This window comes from Solanum dulcamara, chromosome 3 (assembly GCF_947179165.1).
Source record: "Solanum dulcamara chromosome 3, daSolDulc1.2, whole genome shotgun sequence".
Lineage (NCBI taxonomy): Eukaryota > Viridiplantae > Streptophyta > Magnoliopsida > Solanales > Solanaceae > Solanum > Solanum dulcamara.
In genome coordinates this window covers 76090133-76113640 of record NC_077239.1, presented here as the reverse complement: position 1 = coordinate 76113640, position 23508 = coordinate 76090133, and the positions used below count along the sequence as shown (strand labels likewise).

The 23508-nt window shown below is 31.4% G+C and overlaps 2 protein-coding genes across 3 annotated transcripts; both read right to left on the bottom strand.

Moving 5' to 3' along the window:
• Positions 1 to 7487: 7487 nt before the first annotated feature.
• On the bottom strand, positions 7488 to 11454 carry LOC129883003 (probable serine/threonine-protein kinase WNK9). Of its 2 annotated transcripts, XM_055957538.1 has the most exons (7): positions 11198 to 11454; positions 11026 to 11063; positions 10636 to 10863; positions 9939 to 10159; positions 9515 to 9672; positions 8990 to 9425; positions 7488 to 8900 (listed from the first exon to the last, which is right to left on the bottom strand). In XM_055957538.1, the coding sequence occupies exons 1-7, from the start codon at positions 11270 to 11272 to the stop codon at positions 7861 to 7863; spliced, it is 2196 nt and encodes a 731-aa protein (XP_055813513.1). In that variant the 5' UTR covers positions 11273 to 11454; the 3' UTR covers positions 7488 to 7860. The 2 variants fall into 2 exon arrangements, with proteins under 2 accessions (XP_055813513.1, XP_055813514.1); XM_055957539.1 differs by lacking the exon at positions 11026 to 11063 and having other exon boundaries at positions 11198 to 11295.
• Positions 11455 to 16953: 5499 nt separating this feature from the next.
• LOC129883688 (uncharacterized) lies at positions 16954 to 17745 on the bottom strand. Its single transcript, XM_055958300.1, has one exon. It carries the CDS (start codon positions 17743 to 17745, stop codon positions 16954 to 16956), a length of 792 nt encoding a protein of 263 aa, XP_055814275.1.
• Positions 17746 to 23508: the final 5763 nt, after the last annotated feature.

Genomic DNA, 23508 nt, shown 5'->3' with positions numbered 1-23508 from the left:
AATGGATTTGATAGGAGCTGTAAATGGGAGTTTCTAGATGTGGAGGCTGGTGTCAGTTGAGCAGACCGTTGTTCATCAGTTGAGACTTTTTTCATTTGACTTCGTATTAGAGAGTTCCATTAATTTATTTTTTTATTAAGAAATTCTATTTTACGTGTAGAATATTTTTTATCAAATACAATTTCATATGGAAAAATTACTAGAATTTTTTTTTTTTAATAAATAATTATTGATTTTAGCGATATTTTTTATTTATTACTATTTATAGCAATGTATAACAATATTATAATATATCTACTATGTATTAAAAGTGAATTATGCATGTAACGTATTTTATAATTTTATCCAACTTCATTAATACGTAGATCACATCTAACAATGTTCTCTTCACCTAAAAGAATTATTGACAAATTGACATGCATAAACTATTTAAAGAATAACTAAACAAATACGATATAAACCTTAAAAATAACCACTTCCAGAGTTATAACATTTTTTGGTTGATAAACATGGTCTAATAGCAACTTTCTTGCCTTGGCTGCAATAGAAAAAACACGACCTTATTTTAATTTAACGTAAAAATTAAAATATCTCTTTCAACATATAAGAGAAAGGGACAAGAATAATTTCTTGTTGATGCGATAGTCATCTGGATTTGCCGCATCCGTCTCGACAATAGAATAGGAAAAGAAAATCCACCAATATATATACTTCGGCCAATTAATTTACTAATATGATCAAAATATATATTAATGTAGATATTCTGTATAGAAAATTAGGATTAGAACCATTAATTCGTCTGTTTATGACGTAACAAATTTTGGCTTGTTGTAAAGATTTTTCCCACTTTACAACATGATTTTTTGGAAAGCATAGAATTTACTTTTGTGCCCTATGAAAAAACATTAAATTGTAATAGTTAAAATATATATGTAATAGGTAAAAATATAAAATATAATACGAATAAAAAATTGATCAACTAATGTACCTTCATTTGTTCCTCTTTTGTTGCTCTACTTTCAATGACTAAGACGTTTATTATTCAATAAGAATAGGATCTTCTTAAGATGTTAATTGACACAATTTCGCTGATCAAATCATTTTCAGAATCCATTGCAAGATCATCTAAAATAAATTGTTCATAATTTTTCTAGTAATATTAATATATAATTTTATAACAAAAGTAATTTTATGAGATGAGAAGATTACTTTACAAAGTTGCGACAATATATATGAAACAAAAAGGAAAAAGAGAGATTTTAAGATAAAGAAAACCTGAAAATTGAATCAAAATTGCGATCAAATTGAGAACAAAACGTCGATAGAAAGCTGAACGATGTGACAAAATTGAGAAGAAGATGTCAACTAACGACAAAAAGCTACAACGATGAATAAGTTATTGAAATTATATCAATTAACGACAAAAAGCAACGGACATGAATACGTTATTGGAATCATATATAAATCCTTTTATACAAGTAGAGGAGTAATAAATCAAAAAGGATATTAATTATTATTTTTTATGAAGTTTAGTTATAAATATGCAATATTTTTCATATATAAATTTAAAATAAACCCGCAGGTTTAGACATGCAATATTGTCCATATATAAATTTTTTTTTAAAAAGACGCTAACTTTTTCAGTTTAGTCCTAATATAGACAATCTTAGTGCCTAATCCTCCTTATTAACTAAGTTTTTCAAGTAATTTGGAATGCTAACTTTTTTCGTTCTCCTTATTATGTGGCTATATAATTAAATATAATAAAAATAAGTAATAATAATAAAGAAAGATAGGAAAAGACGATTTTGTCTAAAGCGCAGTCTTTTAATGAAGGGCAAAAAGTTCAAACAACATTATTAAGTCTTTTATGTTTTTAATATAGTATATATATATATATACTACCTATATATTTTGTAAATCAGATGATCAAATAATTCAGACCTGTGATTATTTTCTTATTTGATACTAATAGTTCATAACTCATAGATTCATCCTGAATTTAATAGTTTCTAATAAAAACTTATTGAAAAGCTTAAAAAAGAAGAAGTTGTGAACCCAATAATAAATTAAATGAAATGTAATGAATTCGAATTTACAATGTTCAAATTTAAAATTTTAGCTTAGAAAAATTGATTTTCAGTGTCGTAGAAAAATAGTGACAAGTTTTTATTTTAAAGAGCTGATAAAATCAAAGAACTATTCTGCTTTTACTTTATATGAACTTAAATTATAATTTATAGTAAGATTAGCCTAATTTTTATTATTGCCAAGAAAGATAAGGGAAAAAACAAATATCACTTGTAATATAAAAAATATACATATGACATGGGTAATTAGTTTAAAATTTATCAAAATACAGCATAATAAATAAGATAAATAATGGTAAAGGTAAAAACAGGCATTATATAGGGCAAAAGAATTAGTGTATCAATTATTCAAAATTTGGTGAGTTATTTGATTTTTAAAATAGAGTTGAAGGAGGAAAATAGTTTTGCCTAAAAAATAAAGATAATGAAACGTTTGCTAAAAGTTTTTTGTTTTTTTAAAAAAGAATTGGGGGTAGGGAAAGGAGAAACAGGGAGGTCGGAGTACAAAACTAACAGAGCTACAGAGATCATTTTTTCAGCAAATTGATAAGTTTGAAATACAGTAAAGTATGCTTGAAGATATTTTTTTTAAGAATACAAACGAATAGAGTAGGAAAACGAGAAATAGGGAGGGGGTTGCTAAATGGTTATAATAATGCTTCAAATTTAATGAGTTTAATCTTTAAGATTCTTTGCATTGAATTTCTTATATTGTTAAAGTCATAGGGTCAAATTCATTATTTGTTGAAATTTTAGTACTTTGTATCGAAAAATTATGGATTCAGACAATGAGAGCACTACAGACCTCAGCCAAGTCATGCAGTTTTATAAAAGTTCATGAAAAATTATTTAAAAGATAAAACAAAGAAGCACTGTAGGCGATAAAGAAAGCTCCGTTAAAATACGTGAAAAAAAGTTAACAAAGGGATGCTTTTGATCAAGTTTTAAAAACTTTAGGATTGTTTTAAGTTAAAGTGGGATAGACTTTTTTATACTTTATAATACAAGGCCATTTAAATGATCGTAAATGGTCTGAACTGTAACGACCTATGAGAGAAGGGTTTTTAGCTCAACCTTGAAAAAAAAAAGGTGGTAGGCCGACGTTGAACGCTTCAACTTGGCCACTAAAGAAGGCGAAGGGATATTTTAAAAGGTCATCCAAATTACAAAAATTTCTTAAAATTTATGAATTTCGAATATATTAATGGACTTACAGATGCATCAACAAACATTTGGATACATATGAGAGGGTTGTAACCGAGAGGGGATGATGTATCAGAGAGGGGATAGAGATGTATTACAGAGGGGATAGGACATCCGAATACATATGGGAGAGATGTATTCGAGATGGGAAGGATGTATCAGAGAGGGAGGGAGAGATGTATCTGAGAGGGGGATAGGGGTGTATCAACGAGAGGGAAGTGATGTATCTGAGCGAGGATTTTTGAATTTTTTTTTAAATGATAGAAAATTTTAGAAATTATGGTAAAATAAGATGTGTATTTAAATAATTTTTCCATCAATAAAATCACTCAACTTCGATATTTGTATCAATAAAATCACTCAACTAAATTTCTCATTAAATATAAAACTTGGGAATGTTTTGTTATTTTGCTAGCATTTGGCCCCTAGTTTTCAAATATTCTTGACAAATAATTATTTTGTGAAGTTTTGGTGAAGCTTCATCATGCATTTGACCACAAATTTTCTCAAGAATATTTGACTATTTCAAAAAATATTATTTTGTACCATAAGTTCTAAAAAATATCAAAAATACCCATAAGTTTGTGTTATCATGTTATAATGAACATCAACCGTTAAAAAAAACTTATAACATAATTGATAACAATCAACAACAACAAAATAATAATATGGGAAAGAACAATACATTAATCGAATTAAAAATAAATTGTTCTTTTTTTCTAATCTTGTCACTCAAACTATTCTTTTTCGGAGGAGATAATAACAAACTATTCTTTTATAAAATCTTCCACATTTTACGAACAATCTCTTCCCGATAATAAATGGTGAGTGTTTTATAAAATATAAAACTTTAGGGTAATTTTTAAATTTTAAAACTTCCCAAGTTCCCAAGTTCTAATTTTTTCTAGAACTTGAGGACTTGGGATATTTGTCAAATATATTTGTCAAGTAATGATAAATTATAAGTTTTTTTTCAAGTTTTTTCCAAAAACTATTTAAGGTCAAATGGCACCTTTGTATCTTGAGTATGTGGCTTAAAGTCAAAGTAAAGTTGACTGATTTTTTTTTTTTGTATTCCAATTAATATCTCTTACAAAATTCCTCTATTATTTTAGTCTACCCTGAAATTTGAGATCAAATTTTTGTGACACAATCGTTCATTACGACTCTTTACACATCCAATCTTTTTGAAATGAGTCAAATACACATCACTAGTTTGAAATCAGAAATATATCACACACATATTTTCGTTTAGGGAAACTTTCAAAAATAATAAAGATTTGAAACATAATTAGATTCCTTAGCTACAGTTTACTTAATTATGTTTTATAGTTATAGTTTCAGTTGTTATGCCTATTTTCGTTTGTATATCTTGCTGCATTATACAAATTGGGTTTTCTCTTTTGTATAGCTCGTTGCATTATACAAATTGAGCTTTCAAAGAAATTGTATATATTCGCTTCCAGATTTGTACATCTGCTTTCAGATTTATATATTCGCTTTCAGATCTGTATATTCACTTCCAGATCTGTATATTCACTTCTAGATTTGTATATGAGTCCCCAGATTTGTATAATAGAAAATTTCATTAAACTGTAGCCAATTCGGGTAAATAATTGAAACTATACCCTTATCGCATAATTTAATAGTAATGTTTGCCAATCCGCGTAATTTTCTATTAAAATATAAAGTATTATATACATGAGATACATACATATTCATTTTTCCCATTTTCACATATCCACTGCCACACCATCACCATAAAAAAAAGCATATCATACTCACCAGCTATTTCACCTATCATCACAAGTACTGTTCCAATCCAGAAAAATAGAAGAAAAGAAGAAGCTCTCTTCATTTCTTTAGACTTCTAATAAAACTTCTTCACTTTCTTCAACGATTTTCCGTAAAATACTCAGATCAATCATTATTTCTTAAAGAATGTGCAAAGTCTAAAGTGAACGGAGAAAGCATATCTAAGGATTGCTTTATAGATCCTCGGATTGTTAATTTCCCGTGTTATTTACATCATCGTTGTAGTTTTATATGTTATAATAGGTCATTTACCTTGTTTTGCAGGTTAATAGTCATCTTTGCTAAGCTGACAATGTAAAGAGAAAACCTTATACTATAAAATCACATTTAATTACTTGTTGTAACAGATAATCAATCTTATTATGAAGAATGGAATTTGTGATCTTTATAATAAGGTAGTTTGTCCAGAAATTCATGTTAATGAAGATTTTTCAAACTAAAATTTACAAAAAAAATGTTCATCTTTATTATACTAGTAACTACATAGAAAGTCACCCCTCAAAAGAAAGGGAAAAAAAAAGGAGGAGGAGGAGGAAAACCAAGTAAAAAGTTGTTTCGAAGAAAATTCAGCTTCTTGTTGTAGAAATTAATAACTTTGGCTCGGGTCATATATGTGTTTAAAAATTTACTAAATATGTACAAAAATTAAATTAAAAACTCAATTACTAACATTTGGGTTGTTATCCTAGAGCGAGCCTGTTTTTCATAGTTCGTTTCGTCGAAGTCTATAAAAAACAAGCTCTCTACTTTTTCATAGATAGAGATAACATCTGAGTGCATTCTATCCTCTTCGAATCCCATTTATGGAACTACACTGTTTTTATTATCACATAAAGTTCAAATCTGGTTATCCTATTTTGACTCTGGGGTGGGGTGGGGTGTGGGGGGCAGGGGCGGACCCAAGGCAAGTTCAGGGGGTTCATCCGGACCCCCTTCGTTAAAAAATTACATTGTATATATGATAAAAATTTTAATTTATGTGTATATATTTAATATTGAACCCCCTGAGCATAAGTCAAAGGACTAGCTCAGTGGCAAATGAGGTTCAATATTTTGCTTTAGCTTGTCTAAGTTAGAATCCGAATAAGCACATTTTTTTTCTGATTAGCGTGTTTAATTTTTTTTGAACCCCTTCATAAAATTCCTGAGTCCGCCACTGGTGTGGGGGGGGGCGGGGCTTTTCAATGTCAAATCCATTAATCATTATTATGAAAGTTGTGGTCATTTCTAGAAAATCAAATTGATCTTTTTTATCCGGCAGGTATGTGGTAGCTGTCACATATAGCAATCTGATTAACCAAACCACAGGGAGGTCGAAATCAAGAACTTGAGTAGGAAAAAAAGGAAACATAAAGCAAAAGAATGTGTACGCCTGTGCTTATTTATCACTTTTTTACATAACCTAGTTCAAGTGGCATGTTAGAAAAGAAGATGTACTTTTTTCACATTATGTATATGAGTTGAAACTCAAGAAAAGACACTTAACCTCTAGGAGTAGTTATTTGAGAAACATAGGCTTTCAACCAAAAAAAAAAAAGGCTAGGTACTCCATCGTCCTTAATCAGATTTCTAGGGTTCAAGGCCTTAAAATGAAGTCGACTTTGATAAGGAGCATTTTACCCTCAAAGGTTGTGGTGAGGTGGTAAGTACTGCTCTGTCCTTAATCAAATGTCTATGGTTCGAGGCCTCGTAATGGAGTCGACTTTGGTAAGAAGCATTTTATCCCCAAAGGTTTTGGTGACTAGTGCGATGGTAAGTATTCCTCCATCCTTAATCAAATGTCTAGGGTTCAAGGCCTCATAATGGAGTCGACTTTTGTAAGAGGCATTTTACTCCCAAAGGTTGCGGTTAGGTGGTAAGTACTCATCCATCCTTAATCAAACATCTAGGGATCAAGGCCTCAAAATGGATTCGTCTTTGGTAAGGAGTATTTTACCCCAAGTAGGACTTTCCGACGTGAATATGGATTAATCGAGCGTCAAAACGGGGGAGAGAAACCAAATATAGACCCTCAACCCCCTCACCAAATAAAAATAAACATAGAAATGAATAACAATAAAGAAGAAAAGAACCCTTCATTTGAAGCTTTGCAATGAATGAACTCCAGAGAATTTGCAACTGTGGCATAATAGTTTAGACCATTTTACACTTCTTTCTCTAAGAGAATTGAGCAATGCCATGAGTTCCCATAGAGTAAACTTCACAATGGATATGTAGAGGTTGAACAAGGTCTTGGAATGTGAGAAGAAAATGGACGTTGGGCTTGACTCAACCCGAGATGAAAGATTGCTCAATATCATAGACGGAGACAATTGACCATCCCCTCAACCAATATGGAACAATATAACAGTTTAGAAGAACGGAAGAGAAAGCTGTTCATGTCAAACAAGTTTTTGATTCTTGAGTGCACTTAAATTTCTTGGTTAAGCACTCAAATAAATGCATTATTAAAATGTCTATTGTATACTCACTTATCGATACATGATTGTTGTATAGAATTTCTGTTTGAGATTACTACAAGTCCCTCGTTGAATTGCAAGAAAGTTGATTTGGTGAGACCATGATTTCTCTACCAAGGTTATTTACATTCAACCGTTCCAAAAGAAAGTAATATTCTCTTGGAAGAGTCTACAAGTTGAAAAAAACTCTTAACGTGGAAAATACATGAATCATGCAGAACTACTGCCAGTCAGTGTTGCTTTGAGGTTCTGGATGAATGTCCGGTTGAGCGAGTCATATAAAGGGACGAGCTTTAGAAATCCATGGCGTCAACAGGCAGAGAAGTGGCCCTGTGAAGTGAGTGGGGAAGCAATGCCCCTGTATAGAAACTCTTTGCAGTGGCCATGTGCTCTGGGCTGCAAGAACCATATGCAAGTGGATATCTTCTAACCTTAGAATTAGAACTTTCGTTCTCGATTTCTATGGGGATGTCTGAGGAAAAGTGCTTGCCTAATGTAAATGATTGTAGTAGAAGCTGATCCTTTTCTATTGATGGAGTTGAATCTGACGATACCTTATCATTTCTTGGGATTTTGTTGCTGGACCTTTGACTCAAATATTTTGGAACAACTCCTAATTGCTGATCTTTAAGCCCCCTTAGTTGCATTTGGTACTTGGCCTTGAGCCACCTCAACTCTCGCCGTATCTCATTCTCATGATCTTCTACTGGAGTTCTAGCTCCTGAAGAATTTGAAGAGGGGGAGTCTTGTAGTCTTGGATGAGACTTGTCATCCTTGTCGACATTTGTAGCCTCCTCCTCACCACCATATGTGGATTCATTCACAGATGTGTCTCTAACATCAGAGTGATTGTCACCAGAGCTTTGTGGACGTGGTTTTGATTTGTCAATTTGTGCCCAAATATCAGTATAGTGTACACCTTCAGATTCCAATGAGCCGTCAGGAGCACGGTCAGTGAGACATGGTTCAGAGCCATCAAAATGGTAAGTTATCTCCTCAAAACGACCATGCATAGCACCACATCCATGCTTGGTACAATGTAACACTTGCAAGTTCCTAGTCGGTACTGGACTATTGGACGATAGGTAGTTCACAAGAGAACCATTAGAAGCACATTTGTGACAGCAGCCACGGTTCATGTAGTCAGGGCTTTCCTCTATCTCAAACCCCTTCTTCCACTCAGGCACTAAGGAAGCAATCTCGCCATCTATCATATCTGCTATCTTGGTAACATCTTGTTCTGTAATATCCAACTCGGCCACCATTTCAGTAGCGACAGTTAGTGCTGTGTCATTCTCAATGTCAAAAGGAAAATAAATGTTGCGTATACGACCTGTAAATGTAAATGTACAGCAATTTAGTTTACAGCAAGACTACTTAACAGTTAACACTACTTGATATGAAGCCATAATAAAGTAAAACCTTCTTTATCTGCTATCCTGAGTCGTAAAAAGATGCCATCATCTTCTCTCCTCCTTCCCTTGATGCTGATATCAACATTTTCCATATCATCCTCCTCATTATCTGTGAATAGATCAATTTCATTTGCCTCATACTCAAGTTGATGGTAGTACGAATCATCCTCTGGTTCATATCCAAGATAACCAAGACAACCATTTACTAGAGAGTTGTTATCACATATGCTCGAGAGTCGATTCCCTAAGGTAGGCTCTAATTCATCAGAATCTTGCAAATAATTTGGTGTCTCTGAGTCTGACACATAATCATCAACTTGGAGAAAAGGGTCATCAAGAAGCTCCCTTGCAGATAGTCTGTGAGATACTGTTGCCAAGCATTTCTCAACAAATCGACGAACCTCAGGATCTGTGACTTTGTAAAGGGAATCTGGCTTTTTCCCCTACACAACAACAAATCTCTGTCGCTACCTTGATGGATATGGATTAAAGAGCAAAATCTAAAGCAAGTTTCAAGATGTTTGGTTCTTACAGATGTCACTTTTTTGTAGATCTGAGCAGGATGAGTGCACTCACTGTATGGATATTCAAAGGTCACCATTTCTAAAATACACATTCCAAATGAATAAATGTCCACTAATTCATTGTACTCCTCCGCATACACCTCTGGAGCCATGAACTCTGGTGTCCCTGGTCGGACAAACAATTTTTCAGAAGAATTTCAGCTGGATAGTGTATGAATTTGCACTAATAAGATATCTAGAATCACATCATTAATTTCAATTATTCTTCAAGAGTTTTCATCTAGCATGATAGTACTACAATTAACCATTTTCCAGGAGAATTTAAGCTGGATAGAGTGTGAATATGCACCAACAGATTTCTAATTTTCTATCACATGATCAGTTCCAATTATTATTCAAGATTTGTATCAAGAATGATAGCATTAGAATTACCTACACAACGTGCAGCATGGGATTTGCGGAGGATGGCAGCAAGGCCAAGGTCACCAATTTTGACTTCGCCCTGGTTCCCATTGATGAAAATGTTATCACACTTGAGGTCTCTATGTATAACTGGAGGATCATGGCTATGCAGGTAATGAAGCCCTTTCAGGATCTGTCTACACCAACGCTTTACGGCTCGAATGTTAACCCTCTTATGTTTTAGCCTATACCTGTCCAAGATTAACATATAGTTCCACATCACAACACAACAACATACCTCTGTAGTCCCACAAAGTGGAGTCTGGGGAGGGTAGAGTGTACGCAGACCTTACCCCTACCTTAGAGGTAGGGAGGCTATTTCCGATACACACTCGGCTCAAGGAAAATTAGTCCAAAGCATTCCCAAAAAGAAGTAACAGAAGTACAAGAAACAACAAATAATAACAAATAGTAACATCAACAGAAACTACAAGAAACAACAAATAGTAACAAAAATCTAAGGACAAAAAACTACATGAGCAATACTAAGACTACTAATATGAACGAACAATAAGACATCACAACAGACTACTACTTATAGAAACACCATGATCAGATAACCTCAAAATGTTCTAAGGAATGAGGAATTATGAACCAAATACATTACTTGGCTACACTACTAAAAGTAAACAGAAGAACAAGATTAAGGATCCTCATTTCTACTTACTGTCTAAGAGTACCAGAAGTGAACATCTCTGTGACAAAGTTAATGTTCCTATTGGTAACATCAACCCAAGAAGTGTAAAACTTCATGATGTTTTTGTGCTTCAATGTCTTAAGCAGATGAATTTCACAATACAGCCTCTCTAGATCTTCAGGACTTTGCATAAAGTCATAAAGCTTCACCTGATTCCATGCTACTTCAATCCCTTCATACTCATCAAAAGCTTTGTATCTGCATCCAAAATCAGCCCAAAATGAAGAAAAAAAATATCAAAAAGGGAAACTTTTAAACATGAGATAAATGCAATGCCTGTTTCTTGAATTACCCATGTGCCAAAAATGGAAAAAGATTCAAATTTTACAGAAGAAAAAACTAAGAAAGAGAGGCACATACACTGTCTTTGAAGCCCCTTTACCAAGAATTTCATTGTACTGGACTCAAGAAAACAAAAAAGAGCTCAAATGATGAGAAAAAAATTGGAAAAAAAGAACAGAGAGTAAAATAAACCAAGAAAAGGGGGCTCAATTCCCAAGAAATTACAATTGGAATATACACAAGAACATACCCTTCCATATCTTCCAGTAGGATCAACTTCAATAAACTCAGAATCATCTGATTCAAAGTCAATAACACCATTCATTCCTTGTAAATTTTTTTAAAAAATTCAAGCAGCAAGTTTGTATTTAAGGATAATCTACTCACTCTATCTTGCTTCTTTTTTTTTCTTATGATTTATGGAGAGAACAGAGAGAGGCAAATGATTTGGCACTCAACCAAGATTAATAGAAGAAAATCTAGGGACTATGTTGTTTGTGAAAAAGTTTATCTTATTTGTTACTAAAATAATTTTTTTTTTTAAAAAAAAGAGGCCTTGGTTAGTCCATTGAATAGAAAAAGGACTTTTATTTTTTTCTAAACAACTCATAGACAGCCCACATGGCAAAGATTTCTCAAGGCTATGAATTCTCCCCTGAAAAAAAAAAATGAACTCCCCCACCAATCAGCATCGTGGTAAGAATGGTAAATACCCCTTTATTATTAATTAAATTAAATTTGAGTTTCTAAATATAAAATTGCCTTTATTAGAAAGCGTTTTACTTTTTATATGAAATTTTTTAATATAAAATTAAATTTAATTAAAATTCAATATAAATACCAAACATTAATTAAAAAAAAAAGCTATGAACTCCCCCACCCCAACCCCCACCAAAGAAAATTAAACAGACATATCATGACAAAACACCTTTATTTTCGCCTGCTTTTTTCCCCTATCTCATCACGAGCTGTAAATTCCAGAAAAAACACACCCACGTTGTCCCCTCTGATGTTCTCCGTACACACACATATATATATATCCAGTATTTTATTATTCACTTTTTTTTTTATTTTGATTTAATACAAAATCTCAGAAAGCAAAAGAATTTTTTTATGGTCCATGTGAAAAAAGAAAACATAAAGTTAATAAGAAGAAAAATAATATTCATTTTAAAATAAATTATAAAGAAAAATAGGACAAATCAATTAAAATAAATAGAGTATATTGTTTTAGTTTTTAGTCTAATCCAAATGGATTATATCAGGAAATTCTTTTTTTTTACTCCTGCCTAGGAGCTCCTATCTTTTTACTTGATCAATTCTCTTTTATCTGAAAATTCTTTTTAATTTTATATTCATACTTTATTTACTCGTATGACATGTTCACGTGGATAGGGATTGTATGGTAGCTAATAAAGAGGTAATATGTTTCTATATTATTTTTTGTATAAGTTACACAATATTTGATAATTAATTAAAAATAAATTATTTATTTATAAAATTAAATTTATTTTTTATTTATAATTCAGAAATTCTCATAATTAATATGTATAAGTTTATACCGAATAAAAGATGTAATTTTAATCCGCAACCAAATGATCAGTATTGTAAGATGACCTTTATGATCACATTAAGGTGTTGAAGAGCCATTAGTGTAAAATTACAATCATATCCTTTTAAAATTTTATAACTTAAATAAACCCCAATCATAAAATGAAATGAATCAGTATGACAGTACCCATTTTCTGTGTAGATATGTCCAAGGGCAATTCGGCAATTTGTGCCTACAGGAACTGACAATCTTGCAACAGCTTGTAAAACAGGGACCAAAAACGTACTAATACTATATATATTATATATTAACGTACTCCTGTTTATGATGGGATAATTAGAATTTGAATTGCTGACAATTTACAACTTGTAGTCGTATAGAATAAAGTTAGATAATGTGTGTCATGAATATTTTTTGATTGGATAACATGGTTCTCTGGAGCATTGACTCCTCAAGTCACTTGTGAGTCACATACATCTTTTTTTTTTTCCTCTTTCTGGATAACTAGTTAGTATCCGATATCTAAAAGACAGAGTATTAATAAATATTTAATAATATCATATTCAAAGTATGATTTATGAAGAAGAGTTTCAAATATATTTCTAATAAAATATCACAACTTTACAATATATTTAATGGATTAACACAATACAAAGGACAATGGATCACCTTCTATTGTAGATATACTCATCATTTAATTTTGCATAATTCACTTTCCAGCTTCTCGAGGATAGCGACAATTGTTCCAAATCTAGCCTGTTGATTTTTGTTGAAGATCGTATAACCATCAAATTAGATATCAAAGCAGTGCTTGATAAAATGAAAAGTATCATAGTACGTCGTCTTTTTCTGAAATAGACTTTTATGTTGGAGCAAGAACTAGCATGAAAGTCGATCTATTACGACCAACGCATTTATTGATGGGCAAACGATGGGGATTGAATTCCCGCGCGTGGTAGATTCATAATCCACTACCTTGATCCACTTGGCTAGATCCACCCCTGCGTACCCCGAAGTCGCTGATGCCGAGCCGACTCCTATGCCGCTAGCTATGTCCTGCTTGGTCCCCCCTCCCCCGGCATAGTGGAGGTTCCGTAGCACGTCATGAGCACCGGGTAAATATAATAAAATAGAGCCATTTTGAGGTTCCCTCTAAAATGATGGATGTAAGGGAGCCACTACGAAGAAGTTTCGGCTCATATTGTTCATGGTTTAAAAACGGGAATTGAATTCTATGAGATCAAATCTCAAGGAAGAAGCGGAAACGCAATGAACCGCAGCGAACCCTCAGACGGCCTATCTAAGATTGGGGGAGTGGGGATCCTTAGTACGTAATGGTGACCGTTTCACTCTTCCACGGACTGATACATGTAGCGAATGCTCATGCGAAAAAGTTGACTCCTAGATTTGGATCCTGGGGGTTGCTTCGAGAAATTGGTAAGCCTATTGATTCAAGCAAGTCCGGCTAGTTTAGGCGCAGTCTTTTAGACTTCTAAAGGCGGGTGATTTTAACTCCAGGCCCAATTCTGATTACAGAGTGAATGGAGCACCAATAAAGAATCAATTTCAGTTGCATCTAGAAAGGATTTTTATTGCTTCAATATTGGCTCTAGATGTCTCAAATGTTGTTTTCAATTTTTCTTTTTCTTTTTTTGCTTTCTAAATGGTGTTCGATATATATCTTAGAGTCCGATTAAATTTAGATTCGCATATTGAAAAGCTCATTATTTCAAGAGGCGACACTCTCAATAGGATTAATGATAGAAAAATTTCAACCATCTCACCACCTATATTGATAATTTTGTTTTCTCTTGAAAGTCTCCACGTCTATGCTTTAGGAATGGGTGTCCACTAAGTGTTCAAATTTACATTACGAACCGTCTGTAATATAAAAAAACTACTCCATCTTATATAGGTGCAAAAGGTTATTGATAGTCAATTTTATAGCTTATATTATATTACCAATCAATTGGAAACTTCTAATATGACGTTTTTTCAAAGGGTAAAGCAAACTAAAATGTAGTCAAAGGGTAAAGTTTTTTATTACTATATAAGAAGAATCATTTAATTAAATATATAGCTACACCAACCATGTAATAAATCCTTTGAAATAGTGATAATGCTAGCTGACTTTAAGTTTGTAACCCCACAAACACACTATTTGATTGCTAAATTTCCTTTTACCTACTACAAGGGGAACCCAAAGGAGAAGCAAGGAAGGGAAAAGGACACTAAGGATGTGTTCGGTACAGAGAAAAATCTTTTTTTTCAGAAAATAAGTTTCTTAAAAAATAAAGAAAATAACTTTTTTTTGTGAAAATAGGTAAAAACAAGTTCCACGGGTGATTGTAATGTTTTCCCTTCAAATGTAATATAATATTATATATTGAGTTACGTTGTATAATATTTTATGTTTCATTGTATATTTTTTAAAACTTTCCTATTATTATGTATTGTTTTTAGTTTCTTTCTCTTTGGTTATTTGGAAAAATACCAAACTTGTTCATATATACTTTAAATTGTCAATTTGTCATAGGCAAAATTCTCCTAGCCGGCTTGTTGACAGGAGGTTGACCTGGAAAACAATTATGGACAAAGGCCTAACGGTGAATATAATTGAATTTTCGAAGGAATATTCTTAAGGACAATTTACTCAAACACTTAAATATGCTTAATTGCTAGTAATTTAATTTAAAATCACTTAAAATAAATCAATTTAATCTGAGATAATTAAAGTGCTTATGTTTTGAAAGGACTATGTTCAATTGATATCAATGACCGCCCATATGTCCAGAAGAATTAAGAAGTGTTTTGAGTGATGTTGTTTTTAACTCTTTATTTAAGGTTTTTTGGTAGTTGGTTAGAGTTATGCAATTACAATTAGTGTAGAGATTGGTCATGAGAAAATTTATGTATTATTTTATACAAGATTTAGTTATGAAGAGATTAATTATACATGTATTAGTTATTCTATCTTTTATTCTGCATATTATAATACATATATTTCGTCATAATTTATAGATATATTAGTTATGCAGATTTTTAAATTATCAATCAAACATCGTATTAATTTAATATATGCATAATTTATTTTCTAACTACCTACCAAATATTATATAAATTATACAAAAATTAATATATAAATAACTTGTTTTTTTATTCGAGGCCAACTTGCAGTCTAGCTCACCCCCACCTCTTTTTGTGGTGAGAAATTCCTCTTCTAGTTGCTTTTTCAATTTTATAAAGTATTTTTTTTAAAAAAAAAAAACAGATTTTTATTCTGTATATTTAGAAGCGCATGACTTAGCTAGTGGGTAACGTTTGTTAGATAATTATTTCCGTATTAGCTCAATATAAGTATTTATGAACAGACAATTAGCTAAGGTTTGTGTCACTTTAACTAAAAAATTATAGTGAACTTTAGGCAACAAGATAATTACAATTTTTATTGTAGTTTTTTTTATTTAATGTTTTGTTATTGAAGCAATAATAACCAACACGACAAAAGACGAAGCTTCTAGAGACAGTACAATGTGTTGTGTATTTTTATCAAAACTTTGTTCTTGTTCCAATAATCCAATAGTCCTTGTAACGTACAAGTGACGGTGATATTGACTGACAAAACCACACGTAATAACCTTCAAAAGAAAGAGAGTATCGTTCAATGATCTTATTATATTAACTGAATTTTTAGGTTGGATATATTCTTTAATAAAAGTGATAATTGTCAAAAATATATTTAAATTAATCTTTTTTTTTGAGGTTTATACTTAAACTATTAGAAGTGTGAGTTTCATTCCTAAACTATCACTTATTAGTTTGAGAAACACACATCTTAGTGGTGTGTGTAATACAATTTCTCTACTCTCTCTATTTTTTGAAAAAAATCTTGCCACATGACATTCTACATAATATTAGTTAAAAGTTAAAGATTAAAATATTTCTATCTCCGAAAAAAATATTTTTTTTATAAAAGAAATTACTTTTTTTAAAAAAAATATTTTTTTAAAAAATAAAATTTAAAATATTTTGCTCACGCAATCCTCCCCCTCCCCCCTCCCCCCACAATCCCATCCTTTAATTTTTTTAAATTTTTTATATTTCTTTTATAAAATATTTTAAAAAAAATTCATACTGCACCCGTCCCCCACTCCTTTCTAAAAAATGTTATACAACAACAACAAACCCAGTATAATCCCACAATGTGGGGTCTGGGGAGGGTAGTTTCTAAAAAATGTTATAATTTTTATTTTAAATAAAATAAAATTATAGCCACCCCACCTAACCCTCCACTCTTTTTTATATATATTTTTATATTTTTCTTATTTTTTTTGGTAACTAATAGTTTTTATTAATCACCAAGAGATATTTACATAATCATAACAAACTACATCACAGTTTGTTATCCAACAAGAAATAAAACTCAAATTAAGACCTCAAACCTACAATTAGTTTCAGAAGAGGAGAGATTGTTGTAGTCGAGTACTAATCGCCAAAGGAGCTCTCAAAGTGCACATATATGCTATTTCCTTAGTTATCTCTTCATAGTTTCTTCTTTTTTCTTCAAAAGTTCTCTGGTTTCTTTCCATCCATATTGCATAAGAGCACTCAGCATATATTAATTTGAAGAGTTGTGCATTGTGAGACTTGCCTTTAGATTGTTTCAGAGTCCATTCCAAATGCATATCCCATGCATCAGCATGAAAGAGTGGCCATTTAATCCAATTAAGCAATTTCTTCCAAATAGCTCTAGTAAATTCACATTGAGTAAACAGATGCTCTCTATTTTCCAGATCTTGTTGACAGAGTTTGCATTGTTGGTTGACATCTATTCCCCAGGAGGTTAATCTGTCTGTAGTTGGGAGTTTATTCTGCAGCATGATCCACATTGTAACAATAGCCTTTGGTCTTGCACTGTTGTTAAACATCATATTTTTCCAGGGGGCTGTTGGTCTATTACCCAGCAAATGCACATAAAAGTTTGCAGTAGTTGGTGAGTCTCTTTGAGTGTGTATCTGTTTTGGTATCACTCTAGCTGCAAGTATCTTCTTAACCATCCATGAAGCATGTTGAGGTACAGGAACATTAAAGACAGTATGGGATTTTATATAATAAGAATGGATCCATCTAATCCATAGTTTATCAGTTTTATGAGCAAGATCCCAGCAGGTCTTAGCAATAGCAGCTTGGTTCCATAGGTGTATGTTGATGAGCCTCATTCCTCCAGCAGATTTAGGCAAGCACATCTTCTCCCATGCTATCAGTGCTCTCTTGGTGATGGTGTTGGTACCTGACCATATGAAGCTCCTACAATAAGCCTCAATGAGTTTCAGGACTTTTGTAGGTATAATGAATAATTGGGACCAGTAAGCTTGGATTCCAAAGAGAACTATTTTTCTTATTTTGTGTTAAATATGTGCATATATTTTTAAGAAAATATTTTTTCCTACTTGTGTACCGAATATAACAGACATAAAATTTTATTTTAAGAAAAGTCTTGCAGGAAGTAAAAAATATTTTTCTAAAATCATATGTATATACCTAACACAAAACGGAAAAAAAATTGAAAGCGGAGGGTTAGGTGGGGAGGTGTAGAATTTTTTTCTAAAAAAAATAAAAAAATCTAAATTATTAATTTGAGGGGGAGGGGGAGATAAAGTAAGAAATTTTCAGAAATTTTTATAAAAGAAATTTAATACACATGTGGAGCGTGATGTGATAATTTTTATTTAAATGAAGGAGAATGTAATACACAACAAGATGAGAGTGTAATAAAAGAGAGATGTGTGTTTTTCAAACTAATAAATGATAGTTTATGTCTGAAACTCACACTTCCAATAGTTTAGGCATGAAACTCAAAAAATAGGGATACTTCAACGTGTTTTTGACACTTATTTCTTAATAAAAATATTTAAAGACATAAATTAAGTATTTCCTTCATCCATTTTTACTTATCCATAATATTAAAAATAGATGTCCAACAATATTTATCCAATTTATGAAATCAAGATATAATTTTAACTTAATTCCTAATCTACCCTTATCATTTTTCAAGATATTGTATTTATTATATTCAAATGGTGATAATATAAAATTACCCTTTTATTTATAGTTTCTTAAGAATTGTGCAAAGTCAATAGTAATCTCTTAAATTTTGAATAATTCACTGATTTTAAACTATGAAAACAATCTCAACAATTCGCTTAATATGGACTAGCGAGTAGAGAGAGTAATTTAAACACACCCCCCCCCCCCCCCCGGGCCAAAAAAAAAAAGCATCAGATTACTAGAAAGTAAGGATTAGCGATGGACAAAGTTTTGAAGCTAAATAACAAAATCCATGTTAATCCCATTTAGCTATGAATTTTAAGAAAAATTCAATCAGCTAAAAAAAAATAGCTAGAGAATATTACCAATAAATTCTACAAAGTAGCTAATTTCATGTTTTCTAATTTGTGAATTCAATAACTAAATAAAAAAATTTGTCTGCTAATCTTATACAGTGACTAATTAGCTGTATTCAGAAAAATCTGTTAGGTAAAAACAATTTATCAACAAAATTCGTATTTTTTTTTTTGTATTGCATACTTAATATACACTTCTTCTTTTCAAATTAAATTGTGTGTCACTGAAACAATTTCAGTATACAGTGCATTTCATTGTGAAATGCATTGCATACTAAACTTGTTTCAGTACAAAAGAAATTTAATTTCCACAATTATTTTTCTCTTAAGCAGCTGGAAAAGGGAAAAAAAACTAGTAGTATTGAGATTTGCTCTAACAAAATAATGGTACAATATTGTGATAAAAATCGAGAAGTGATTTCTTTATGTCGAACTAAATTTTGGTAAGCAGATCTAATTGAAATTTGTTCTAGTAAAAGATAGTAACCATAATGTGGAATCGTTGATAGCGATTATGATTAACAAAATATTTGTTTTTTTTTTATAAGTGAAGTTTAGAATAGCGATCAATAGATCTTGTGTATTAAGTTGTAGATATAAAATAACATAGAAGAAGATATGATTATATAAAAATGACCTAATCGAGAATTCTTAATGATTAATTGTTTCTTATACGAAATAGACTTTTAGGATTTAATTATAGTTAGTGAGTAATACCCTAACATATTTTTGAAATTAATAGGCGATAATTATTTGCATTATCAAGGTTGTCTGACCTTGAATCTATTTGCATGAATGACTAAAAATATGTTATAAATCAAATCATAGTATTATTGAATTTGAGAGATTTGACTAGTTATGTCACTTGTGGAGTTTCTAGTGGTTTAGTGTGAACTTATAGTTGGCCACACGTAAGTCTTGTAGCAAGAAATTGAGTACCAACGCTACTTTTTTTAAAAAGTTTTTAAGTCATATACATAATCATATACTCCCTCCGTTTCAAAAAAAAAATATGGCTTCCTTCCTTTTTTAATTTATTTTAAAAAAATGATTCATTTTTTGATAAAATTTTAATTTTAACTTTTCACGTGACATGTTTAAGACCACAAAATTAAAAGATATTTTAGTACATTTGACATAACTTTAATTTAGGACCACAAGATAATTTTTTTTTATATAAAACTCCGTACAAAATCAAACTAGGCTATTTTTTTTTGAAACGGAGGAAGTACTATATATTACATTAACAGGTAACCTAAAGAATGTTAATAGGTAAAATTAAATTGAAAAGCACTGTCATTAATTTTGCACATATTGTGAATAGTTGATATTTTAGTACGTTTTACTACAAATTGTCTTCATAAAAACAGTTTTATCTTTGTTCGTAAAATTCAAAGAAAAGTATGTGGGGGTGCAAACGTTTAAAAAAATCAATAGAATGGTCCACCATTTTTCAGTACTTCTTTAAATTATTATTTTTTATTGATTGATTAAAAAAACGTAGTGCATCTCAATACGGGCAAGTACTTTTTGCAGTGGACACAACAAATTTATTGTTGTGAATAATAAATACTAATCAAACAAACCACCATACATATGTCAAATGAAAATAAATAAAATAATAGAACTAAAAAAACAAATTGAAAGTGATACTTTTGGTTAGTGATTGAATCCTCATCTTAATTCCTATCTCATATTGTGTGGTGGTTTGGGAGTTAGGATACATTGAACCCCATATAATAATAACACCAAGTTTGTTTTCTTGTTTGTCTACTTTATAATTATTTGACCAAAAAAAAAAGTTTGTGATTTTTCCTTTTTTCGGAGAATTTGAATCCACATCTTGTAAGTGAAGTGGCATAATATTTAAGTACATGTGTCTTAATTTAAGGGGTGGGTGAAATCTCATATAATCATGGTGATCGATAAATCTAATAGATTTATTTGGTTAGACATTACAATTCCTAATCGTCGATAAATAGGTATATTTTCATATAAATTAACACATAATACATATATTTTATACGTAATTTATGCCCTTATTTTAAAACGGTTTTTAATTTTTATCCCTCAAAATCGATGATTTATAACTTTTACCCGTTGAAATCATTGATCGTTCACTTCTCAAATAAAAATAATATCATATCAACTGGGATATTTGTAAGATATTGTCGGTTACATAAGGCAAATACCATTATGCCTATAGATTGGTAGACTATGGACAACCATAATTAATCAGAATTAAAACGAACCTAAAAAAATCCTTCATTAAATATTATACCTAATTTTAGGTGTTCTGTAATTTATTTAATTTTTCACCAAAAGCATCAGTAGGTACTTTTATAAGTATACTAGAAACAAAATTATCATCTTTCGACTAAAAAAAATGTATTTATTTATGGAAGCATTAGACATGGAATTTGGCTTGTAGATATGGAGCAAATGTAAACGGAATTTCGACGGAAAATGAGTTTTATAGCGAAAGTATGAAAAAATAAGTGATATTTTTGAGCTAATTATCTCCTCTCACCCCTGTAACGATCCATTAGGTCGTTTTGAGAATTGAAATTTTTTATTTCATAAAATATGGGAGTTGACATGTTAAGTAGCATCAAGATTAGGAATGTGTTTATAGAATTGGGTGAGTTATTGGGGTTAGGTTAAACACATATATAATATCGGTGTTTACGGATTAGTTTACTTATAAATATTATATATTTGATAGATTGAGATTGGTCTGAGGCATTGAAGAAAGGGAAAGACATTGGTGGATTAACTTGCTTTACTTTGGTTCTTCGGTTGAGGTAGGTTATGGTTTTTATTCTATATCATAGATAGGCTCTTAATAGTGATTGATATTCATTGAGTAATGTGTGAAGTTTACTACGCATTTAATTGTTGTGGTTTGGATGGTTGATATGTTGTTGTGATTGGTCTGATATTCCGAGGCCATGAAATCCATAATCTTGAACTTGCCCTATCAAAAATGGTGCCTTGAATAAAGAAGGTTTGATGAAATACTGTTAATGAAGTGGAATGTAATCATGAAGAATGATAAATTAATTATATTTGGATCGGGTGTCACGTTCCGACACGGTATATTTGGATCAGGTGTCACGTTCTGACACGGTATATTTAGATCGGGTGTCACGCTCCGACACGGTATATTTGGATCGGGTGTCACGCTCCGACACGGTATATTTGGATCGGGTGTCACGTTCCGACACGGTAATATTAAAGGAAAATAAATTAAAATGACTTAATACTACCCAATTTCCAATAACTCATTTTCCAAAAGGGTGTGATATGGAGGCTTGAGTCCTCAAGTGTGATCTTAATATTGTTGATTGGTTATGAAATTGTTCATTGTGTTGTCACTTGATCTTGATCTTATTGGTTACCACCTGTTAAGTGTTACGGTTGATTTTCCGCTATTACTTATTGCATATTGATTTCTATTTTGAGTCGGCCGATGATACCTACTCAGTACATGTTGTCCTGTACTGACACCTACTTGTATCTTTTCTTGTTTTATTTTGTGGGGTGCAGCGAGTGTTCCACCGATTTCGACTCGACCTCAGCTCTAGTCAGTCTCCAGTTCAGAAGATTTCAGGGTGAGCTATCCTTCTAGCTGGCGATGGGATCTCTTGTCATGGCATGGTGTCCTTAGTTTTCGGATATGTTATGTTATTTATTTGGTGTTTGATAATTCGAGACTTAGTTTTAGAATTTAGATGTCCTTCATGTGATGACTTTCAGATTTTGGGGAAAACGTATTTATTTGAGCTTCCGCGTTATTGTTATTAGTTGGGGTTTGTATCGTTGGTTCTCCCACCCAGGGGGTTAAGTGTGGGTGCCACTCATGGCCCATTTTGAATCGTGACAACCCCCCATATAGACATCCACATCCTACTATCTCACCGGCCACTCTATATTCACCTCTATAATGTTTGTCTAGATTATATATAAAAAATAATTATTCAGAGTCTTTTTCTTAGATTTTGCTTTGTACCACTTGTGGTTTACGATATTACAATTACGTCAGTCATTATTATAATTTTTTTGGGTAAGAATTCTTTTTAACTTGTTTATTTTAAGATAATAAAAAATTACAATTCGACGAATTCACTCTCATTAATTTTTCAATTACTTAAACTTATAAACATGTTTCTTAATTTTACATTATGCTTACTAATTATCCGACTTTAGAAAATAAATAAAGAAGTTAATTTATTATTTGAGAAATCAATTTGAAAATTATTTTTCTTCATTCCAAACTCAAGCTTTGAGAATGTTATCGCCATTTTGAAACGTCAACAATACCTTTATAATAATTATATGAGGTCAGAATTATTTTAATTGGGGAAACTTTTTGTGGTAAATGGAGAAAAAAGACATAGGGGAATTGATTTCTTTGTCAAATATGTTTTTGTGATTTTCATATCCTTTTCAAATACCACTTCCTTTAATCATTTGAAAGTATTGCATTTATAATTTGTTTCAAAATTATAAATAACAGTAATAAAAGTTTTTAAATAGTTTATGACACACGCACAAGTCCTACGAGGAAATAGTTCAACACAGAGATTTTTAATTTGAATAGAA